Source organism: Geospiza fortis, unplaced genomic scaffold, assembly GCF_000277835.1.
Source record: "Geospiza fortis unplaced genomic scaffold, GeoFor_1.0 scaffold62, whole genome shotgun sequence".
Classification (NCBI taxonomy): domain Eukaryota; kingdom Metazoa; phylum Chordata; class Aves; order Passeriformes; family Thraupidae; genus Geospiza; species Geospiza fortis.
The window spans coordinates 678,525-688,284 of NW_005054548.1; the positions used below are offsets into that span (position 1 = coordinate 678,525).

Consider the following 9,760-nt stretch of genomic DNA (forward strand, 5'->3'; position numbering starts at 1 on the left):
ATCGTGGAGGTGCGCTACAAGGACAGCTGGGCACAGATCTGCGACCAGGGCTGGGACAGCCACAACAGCCGCGTGGTCTGCGGCATGATGGGCTTCCCGGCAGAGAAGAAAGTCAACAGGAACTTCTACAGGTGAGTGAGGCCGGCAGGGAGCACACAGGGGTGGGGTGTCCAAGCAGGGATGGGGACGGTGCCAGGGGCATGGGGTGGTGCTGGGGGCACAGCACAGGCTGTGCTGTTGGGTGTTGTGGCTCCTAAAATCCCTCCCACCCTGCTGCTCACCAGTCCAAGCCCCAGGTGGACATCTGGGCACTTGCTAACCAAGCTGGGGGGCCATGGGGTGGCCACCACACACCCTACAGCAAAGGGGAGTGCTTTTGCTCCCTGGCAGTGCTGTCCCCAGCCCTAGGGGAGGTTTGCAGCCATCAGGGGATGCTCCAGCCACACCCTGGGTTGAGCAAGGGGCAGGGACACGCTGTGCCTGGCACTGTGTGTGTCCTGAGCTGGTGTTGCTCCACAGGAGGCTGAGGCGAGCAGCCAGGACCAAGGGGCCCAGGCTGGGCAGCAGGTAAGGGGCAAGGGCCCCATCTGCTGAGCCATGGCAGAGCTGGGCTGTCCAGCCCCACCTGGCTCTGCTGTCAGAATGGATCTGGGCACAAACAGATCTGGACAGAGCAGACTGAAGGCTTGGGCTGTGCTGGCCCAGTGGGACAAACCCCACCCCAGGGCACCTGCCTGGGCGTGCTGGGGTCCCCCATTCCCCACAAGAGACGATCTCTCTCCCAGGCTGGTCATGCTCCAGGCAGAGCAGCCCTGTCCTGCTCACCAGGCAGGAGTCCTGGCACCCTGGGAGGGCAGCAGGTGGCCTTGGAGCAGAGCTGTCTCTACTGGTGGATGGGGAGGAAGGGCTGTGGAAATGGGCTGCTTTCTGCAGAAAGCAGCGCTGGGGATGCTGGAAAGGCTGTGCACCCCTCCATTCCCTGCAGGATGGGCTGGTGTGGGCACCAGAGCCTGTGCTCAGCAGTGCTGATGGGCACAGTGTGGCAGGTCCTGCCCTGAGTGCCACATCCGCTTGGGGTCTGCTACTCATCCTCTGCCTGCTCATTCTTGCTGCCTTTCTGCCAGGCCCAGGGGATGGTCTGGCTGCCTTTTCCCTCCATCCCTGAACCCTGCTGCTGGATCTGTTGGTGGATACAGTGAGCCAGAGCCCATCCTCTCTGGGCTGGGGCAGAGAGGCATCTCTTTCTTGAGCCCCAGTCCCACCGCCTTCCCTGGTGCTGAATGTGCCCTACACCCACTGTGAGCTCTTTCTTGTGACACTCCCAGGTCTGTGTCCCCAGCAGTCATCCTTGCCAGCTCCTGCAGCTGGTGGTGGGAATTCAGACAGGGTCATCCCATGGGTTTCCTCAACTCCCACCTGAAGGTTCTGTTTGCTCCAGTGTGTTTTTTCCTGGCTGGTTTGGTGCTGACTGCCCCTTTCCCTGCAGCTCTGGGAGAAATGTTTTGTGTCTCTATGAGGCTGCAGTCCTGTCCTTCTGCCCTGAGCAGGAACTGGCTCCAGGGAGCCACATTGTTTTGTAGGGGCTGATCAATTTGGGGCTGCACAGCCACAGTCATATGAAAGCACAGGCTAATCCAGCCTGGAAGGGACCTCTGGGAGTCCTGGTCCAACTCCCTGTGTGGAGCAGAGCCAGCTGTAGGTTAAACCCAGGATTTCATCCAGCTGGCTTTGAAACCTTCCAAGGATGGAAATTCAGCAGCCCTGTGGTCTCTGCTCCAGTGTGGAACAGCCCTCATGGGCAAGAGGTTTTCCTTACCCTGAGCCTGAACCTTTTGTTGTCAGTCATGCCTCTTTCCTCTTGTGCTCTTCCCTGGCTGCTGGAAGAGCCAGGATCCTCAGAGCTCCCAGCTCAGCCCTGGCTGGAGCAGTCCCACACCCCCATCTCCTCCCAGGCCTCTGTCTGGCTGCTCTCCCTGGGGCTCACACCACACACATGGCATCTTCTTGTCCTGGGAGCCCAGATCCAGATGTGGTTTCCTGAGTGGGATTGGGCACTGATGCCCTCTGGCTGTGTGAATCCCAGCCCTGTGCTGTGTCCTGGGCTCGCTGGGCTGTGCAGCTGACACCAACCTGTGGGGACAGTGGCCAGGCTTGGCTCTGCCTGGTCCCTGGGGCTGGCAGTCCCCTGCCCTCCTTTGGGCCACTCTGCTCTCCACTCCTTGTGGGCTCTGGGGTTTTGGCTCCGCTCAGCATCTTCCTCCCTGAGGGAAACAAGCATTTGAGGATGTTGGGATTGCACCTCCACCTTGTGTGTGCTGAGCAGCTTCCCCTCATGGCTCAGCCTGTGCCAGGGCTGCTTCCCTCACTGGCAGCAGTCCTTGCCAGCCTGCAGCAAGTCCTACCATGTCCCATGATCCCAGGGCAAGCACCCTGGGGCTGCCTGGGCTGCTTGCTGGGTGTCCTGCACCTTGGGGACATGGCACAGTGGTGGCATGGTGTCTGGATGAGGACACGGACACAACCACACCTGACTGATCAAATGGTGGCTGCTGGTGTTTGATCTTTTGGTCTGTGACAAGGCAGAGCAGGATGTGGCTGCATCCAGCAGTTTCCTGGTGGGACGCATGCAGGAAACTGCATCATTGCTGTGGAGTGTGGCTGTGTCACACTGCTGGCAGCAGATGATGCTGTTGCACCCCTGTGTGACACAACGGGGATGCACATGGGTGCCAAGGTGCCCAGTTCAGCCTGCAGCGAAGCTAGGGCAGGCTGTGCTCCCTGTGTCACTGCTGAGGGCAGAGGTGACAGCCTGAAACCCCAGGCTTTGTGATGGTTGTTTTCTATTTTCCAGGCTGGCCTCCAAATCTCAGCCTAAACAAAAGCGCAGGGAGGACGTAGGGCCCAAGAAGAGGTAAATGGCTCTGTGGAGAGCCAGAGGCAGGAGCTCCAGAGCTGTGTGTGCCCCCACCTGCATCCCTGTGCTGCTGGGGGTGTGGGACAGGCACCTGGCAAGGGGTGGCAGGCACCATGTGTCACCCTGGGGACAGGGCAAGGGGCACAGCCAGCGCATACAGCTGCAGGCAGGGTGGCTGGTGACACCTCCAGTGCCACTGGTCACTCTGGCCGTGGCTCAGGGCTCCTCTCCCCCTCACAGGCTCTTCACAGAGCGGCAGCAGCTCAACTACCGCCTGCACTCGGTGTCCTGCACGGGGACAGAGGTGCACCTGTCCATGTGCTCCTTCGAGTTCTACCGGGGCAACTCCTCAGCAGCTTGCAGCTCGGGCATGCCCGCCGTGGTCAGCTGTGTGCCAGGGCCCCTCTTCGCCACTGGCAGTGCCCACAAGAAGAAACAGCGCCAGCAGCAGCAGCAGCAGGGCCAGGTGAGCCCTGCAGGGAGGGGGGTGAGTTCTGTGGTGGCCCACAGCAGGACAGTGCCACACTCTGGGCCAGGCTGTGTCCCCTGGGCTCTGCAGGTGTGCGAGTTGCTGGGTGACTGTCAGGATCTCTAGCTGGTCAGACTGACCCCGAGAAAAGTTAGAAAGTCTCTTTTCCCAGCCCAGCTCTTGAAGAAGGAGTAAGGGCTCTTCATTTCTCAGTCTCATGGTTGTTTATTGTTTCTTATCTATAAAATTCTTTCTCCTGTCCTGCTGAGGTCCGCTCAGCAAGACAGTCCAAGGCATTCTGCCCCCGGGGCAGTGTTATGTCTTGATACTAAAAACTATGTGTACAATATTTACAATTACTTCCCAATACCTATCACCTATGTTAGAAGTGAGCTTCTACTCTAAACCAATCCAAAAGTGCCACCATCACAGCAGAAGATGGAGGCCAAGAAGAAGAAGGAGAAAGGCTGGACACGCCCAGATCCCTCCATCTTGCCCCCCTGAATCCCCATTCTAAAAACCCCAAAATCTACTTTTTCAACTTGTGATAAATTCACTATTATTGTACTTAATTTGTCATGGTTTGCAGATCTTAGTCTAAGGTTGGTAACTTGCTCCATGGGTCATAATCAAAACCACAGTCTCTGAGCCCCCTGGCAGGGGTCTTGGCTGCTCAGGACAGCCAGAGGGATGTCCTGGGTCCTGACAGGTGACCGGCTCCGGAGCGGGAGGTGGGGACAATGTCCTGTTCCTGCACATCCCAGCGCTGTGTGTGCCACCCCACACTGTCCCACCCCTGTCCCTGCTCCCACAGCCCCGGATCCGGCTCAAGGGCGGCGCCAGGGTGGGCGAGGGCCGCGTGGAGGTGCTCAGGAGCAGCGAGTGGGGCACCATCTGCGACGACCGCTGGAACCTGCAGTCGGCCAGCGTGGTGTGCCGCGAGCTGGGCTTCGGCAGCGCCAAGGAGGCTCTCACCGGGGCACGCATGGGCCAAGGTGAGGCTGCAGGGCGGAGGGGTTGATTTATTACAGCAGGGGGTTCTTGGGGTCTCTCCAACCCTGGCTGCTGTAGGTGTCTGGATAGCAAAGTCTTGCTTATCAGGATCTCTAGCTGGTCAGAGTGACCCCGAGAAAAGTTAGAAAGTTTTTTTTCCCAGCCCGGCGCTTGAAGAAGGAGTCAGGGCTCTTCATTTCTCGGTCTCAAGGTTGTTTATTTTATGTTATCTTAAAAAAATTTTCTCCTGCCCTGCCGAGGTCAGCTCAGCAAGACAGTTCCAGGCACTCTGCCTGCCCCTGGGGCAGTGTTATCTTTCTATACTAAAAACTACGTGTACAATGTTTACAATTACTTCCCAATACCCATCACCTATGTTAGACAGTGAGGTTCTACTCTAAACCAATCTGTAAGTGCCAACATCACAGCAGGAGATGGCGGCCAAGAAGAAGAAGGAGAAAGGCTTGACACACCCAGTTCCCTCCATCTTGCCTCCTGAACCCTCAGATGCTGCAGCTGGGCGCTTGGAGACAAGTCCAGGCATACAGGAGCTCTGATGCCCCTCAGGTTTCCCTCTTGGGGAGAAGCTTTAGGGCGATGGTGGAGGAAAGGAGTCGGTTCTGATGGAGGGTTTTGATTCAGAGCTTTACTGTGGCCCTCAGGCCTCTGAATTCAGTTACAGTTCCAACAGAACTCCCTGACTGTGTGGTTCCTGTTCCTTTTAACCCCGGGGAGAGGGGGAGGGAAGGGGTAGGAGCCACCAACCAGGTACGGGGGAGTCTTAAGGGACAAAGGACACCTGGATGGCCCAATGTCCTCCAGGGGTGGAGGCATCTTTTGAACTCTGCCAATCACTCAACACCCTTCTGGAATGCCAGGACTGGCAGACAGTGCTGGGCAGGGGGCAAGGGAGGGGGAGGGAGAGGAGACTGACACACCTGGGGAAGAAATCTTCAGGGAGGAACCCGGGTATCTGAGGCAAACCATGACATCACACCACAACACTCCACTTGTCCGTGTCCCTCAGGCAAGCTCCCAGCTCCAGGCAATCTTAGCAAGCAGATCAACTCTTAAGTGAGATCAGCTCTTTGAATTCAGCTCTCGGTAATTTCAGCTCTTTGCTTGCTAAGTGCCTTGGCAGACTTGGGAGAAGAGTTGTATGAGGTTCTGTAGTATTTGCTGGAACCCTCGTGGCAGGGAGGTGTCACTATAGAACGTGAAATAACACAACGTGCACACACTGTTGTTTTTAAGGTAAAAAAAGGGAAGTTTATTTTCTGACTCTAATATTTATAGATTTCTGAAAGTGACAGTGGATTGGAGGGTGAAAGTGCCACCTCTCCAATGGCACTGGACAAACTACCAGTTTATTAAATTTCTTTTCTTCTATAAAGGAATGCAAAACAATAAGTTATTTACAGAAAGTGTGTAAGAAAGTTAGGTACAAGAATGTAAACATCAGAAGGTGTAGAAAATCTTAAAAAATCAAGGTAACAGGGAGGAATTATGAATCTGACTCCATGTTCTCAGAAGGCTAATTTACTATTTTAAAATACTATATGAAAGAATACTATACTAAACTATACTCAAGAATACAGAAAGGATACTTACAGAAGGCTAAAAAGATAATAATGAAAACTCATGACTCTTTCCAGAGTCCCAACACAGCTTGGCACTGATTGGCCAATAAGTCAAAACACACCAGAAATCCAGTGAAACAATCACCTCTGGTAAACAATCTCTAACCACATTCCACCTGTGAGCACAACATAGGAGAAGCAAATGAGATAAGAATTGTTTTACCTTTGTTCTCTGAGGCTTCTCAGCTTCCCAGGAGAAAAACCCTAGGTGAATGGATTTTTCAGAGAATGTGAATGTGACACAGTTCCACAGAGGTGTCTTTATTAGCAGCTTCTGCAAAGGGTGACAGTGACAGCTCTTCTGCTGAACAGCACAGAAATAGGGGTTTATATAGGGTAGAGGGGTTTTGGGAACAGTCCCATAGTAAGGGTCGAGGCAAAAGTGACCTTATTGTCATACAGAGAGTCTGAAGGTGGAAGAGAAGCTTCTTTTGGTCCAGTCATCACGACTAGGCATTTCTTATCTTAGGCAACTGACCACCAGGGAGGCCTTGCAGGCCCTGTGGCTGCTACAGCACCAAGCATCCCGTCCTGGAGCTGAGGATGAGGCACTTACCCAGGCTTTGCTTGGCTGGGGTGTCCTGTGAGCACTGGGATACGTATGGAGCATCCCAGTGGGACCACAGCCACTCAACCACACTGCCCCAGGCAGCAGCTGTGGAGGCTGGAGTGTCCAACTCCCTCAGACCTGCCAAAAACAGAGGGAAGAGTTGGGGACATGGGTGGCCCTGTATTGCAAATCAAAGGCAGGCTAGAGAATGAGGCATCTGACTCCATGGATATCAGAAGGCTAATGAATTACTTTATTATACTATATTATATACATTTCATCTAAACTGAACCTGCCAAGCGCTCGCTCTGCACACACTACACTGAATCTCATGTCTGTCACCCAACAGTCCCAACACACATACACACACCTGGCCCTGATAGGCCAAGGAAACAAAACCCCATCACTTTGGATAAACAATCTCCATATTGCATTCTACTTTGGCACAACACAGGCACAGCAAATGATAAGAATTGTGTTTTCCCTTTCTCTGAGGTTCAGAGAGGATGATGAGGATGGATAAAGCGAATGATCCTAAGTAAGCTTTGATTAGGCTGGAGTGGAGGGTGGTGGCAGCTTTGGTTGCTATTAGTTGCAGGTTGGCTAGTCCTTCTGGGCCTAGTATTTTGTATCAGGAGAGGTCAATTAGGTCCTGATAGGCCAAGGAAACAAAACCCCATCACTTTGGATAAACAATCTCCATATTGCATTCTACTTTGGCACAACACAGGCACAGCAAGTGCTAAGAATTGTGTTTTCCCTTTCTCTGAGGTTCAGAGAATGTGATTCTCAGAAATCCTTGGGAAGAGAAATGTGCCAACAGCCCTGAGCATCCCTGTGTCTCAGGGCCCTGATTTCTGCTGTTCTCCTGCAGGGACGGGCCCCATCCACCTGAACGAGGTGCAGTGCCGGGGCACCGAGAAGTCCCTGTGGAACTGTCCCTTCAGGAACATCACCCAGGAGGACTGCAAGCACACGGAGGACGCTGCTGTTCGCTGCAACATCCCCTACATGGGCTACGAGAACCTGGTGCGCACCACGGGGATCTGCTGGCTCCAGGGGGCTCCCAGCAGTGGGGCTTCGGAGTGAGGGGCTGGGAAAGGCCCACAGAACCCGTGGGAACCTCATCTCTCCTGCTCTGCACCCCACACATTTCCCCCTGTCCTGGGAGATTGGGGGTTTTGTGGGTGGGAATCCCTGTGAGGAAGAGGGTGGAGGGGAGGCTGTGGGGGCTCTGGGTGCTCTGTGGGTGCTGCTCCCTGCTGCTTTTCCTGCTGCCAGCCTGTGCCCACTCCCCAGCAGAAACACCAGAAAAAAAATCACTGTGGGATAACCAAGAGAGATTTTTTTTAACCTGTGATGAAACAAGCAAATTGAGCCACTTGTTCCTGCTTGCCCTGGCCCATCGTTTCATCCACTTTGAGCTTTTTTAAATGATCTTTAACTCTCTCACACCTGTCATTTCTGAAATGATGCCATTTCAAAATGAACTGTTTTCCCTGAGCTGGTGAGACAATTCCCAAACTCACAAGCGATTTGTTGTCCCCAAATCCACCAGTTTTAGCAAGTTCCCTGCCAACTAAAGCTGTGCTTGGCTCTGCTCAGTTCCTGGCTCCCTCATCCCCGTGTGCAGGCACTGCAGCACGGCCCGGGACAGGGGCTGGGGACAGCCCTGCGTGCAGGGGGAGCATCGCCTGTGACGGTGATGATGCTGCCACCGCCTTTCTCTGCAGATTCGGCTGAGCGGGGGCCGGAGCCGCTTCGAGGGGCGGGTCGAGGTGGCGGTGGGGGCTGGCGACGGGGACCAGCCCCGCTGGGGTCTGGTGTGCGGCGAAGGCTGGGGCACCCTTGAGGCGATGGTGGCCTGTCGCCAGCTGGGGCTGGGATTCGCTAACCACGGCTTACAAGTAGGTGCCAGCACCAGCTTGGCCAGGGCAGCAGCAGCCACCACCACAGCTCACGGGGCTGGGGACAGGGGTGGACGGGGATGGAGTGGGACAGGAGGTGGCACAGCGTGGGGTGCCCGCTCACGGCCCCAGGGTTTCCCCGCAGATCCGCCTGGCCGGCGGGAGGACAGAGTTTGAGGGCCGCGTGGAGGTGAAGCGAGGCAGTAAGTGGGGCACGGTCTGCAGCGATGGCTGGACCACCAAGGAGGCCATGGTGGCCTGTCGTCAGCTCGGCCTGGGCTACTCCCTGCATGCTGTGACGGTAGGTGTCAGCAAGGAGGGCCCCGGTGACGCCCTGGGGAGCACAGGCACCGGCCAGCACTTCCCAAATGACCGTGGGGCTGCATGGGGACAGATGGGGACAGAGGGACGCACCCCCCTGTGGGCAGCTGTGGTGGGGGGCTCGACTGCAGCCTGGGTATAAGTGATCCTGGGCAATCCAGCCACCAGCCCTGCCACCCACCCTGCCTCACCCCCTTGCCAGGAGACGTGGTACTGGGACGCCAGCAACGTGACAGAGATGGTCATGAGCGGGGTGAAGTGCGCCGGCCACGAGATGTCCCTGAGCCACTGCCAGCACCACGGCGCCAGCCTGAGCTGCAGGAACACGGGCACGCGCTTCGCTGCGGGCGTCATCTGCTCCGAGAGTGAGCGGCACAGGGGGCAACGGGGGGCTTGTGTGTGGTGGGGGTTCTGCAGAGAGGGGCTGTGGGCTCTATGGGCAGTGGTGTCTGCAGGTATGAATTCTGAGCACTGGGGTCTGCAGGCGGTGGGGTCTGAGCACCGGGGTCTGCAGGCAGTGGGGCCTGCAGGCAGTGGGGTCTGCAGGTGTGGACTCTGAGCACTGGGGTCTGCGGGTGGTGGGGTCTGCAGGGACTGGGGTCTGTGGGTATGGACTCTGAACACTGGGATCTGTGGGCAGTGGGGTCTGCAGGCATGGACTCTGAGCACTGGGGTCTGTGGGTGGTGGGCTCTGTAGACACCAGTGTTGTGGTGCCAGGAGCTGTGCTCAGTGGGGTTTGCAGCTGGAGGTCAGGTGTCAGCCAACACCCAGCCAATGCAGAGGGCACAGATCCCCCCTGGCTGGTTCAGCCCTGCCAGCCCTGGGCACTGCCCCATCCCTGCTCAGAGCAGGGCCCGTCCCTGAGCAGCCGCCTGTCCCCAGCCGCCTCGGACCTGCTGCTGCATGCGCCGCTGGTGCAGGAGACGGCGTACATCGAGGACAGGCCCCTGCACATGCCGCACTGT

At 56.3% G+C, this 9,760-nt stretch overlaps 1 protein-coding gene across 1 annotated transcript in view; it reads left to right on the plus strand.

The window, feature by feature from the left end:
* LOXL3 (lysyl oxidase like 3) overlaps nt 1-9,760 on the plus strand; it is a 14,211-nt gene that overhangs the window by 1,915 nt on the left and 2,536 nt on the right. Inside the window, 7 exon segments of the mRNA XM_031064003.1 lie at nt 1-131; nt 3,155-3,380; nt 4,198-4,378; nt 7,441-7,595; nt 8,300-8,473; nt 8,997-9,159; nt 9,678-9,758. The exon segment at nt 1-131 is cut by the window's left edge and continues 1 nt beyond it. Coding sequence (XP_030919863.1) covers nt 1-131; nt 3,155-3,380; nt 4,198-4,378; nt 7,441-7,595; nt 8,300-8,473; nt 8,997-9,159; nt 9,678-9,758 — 1,111 coding nt within the window.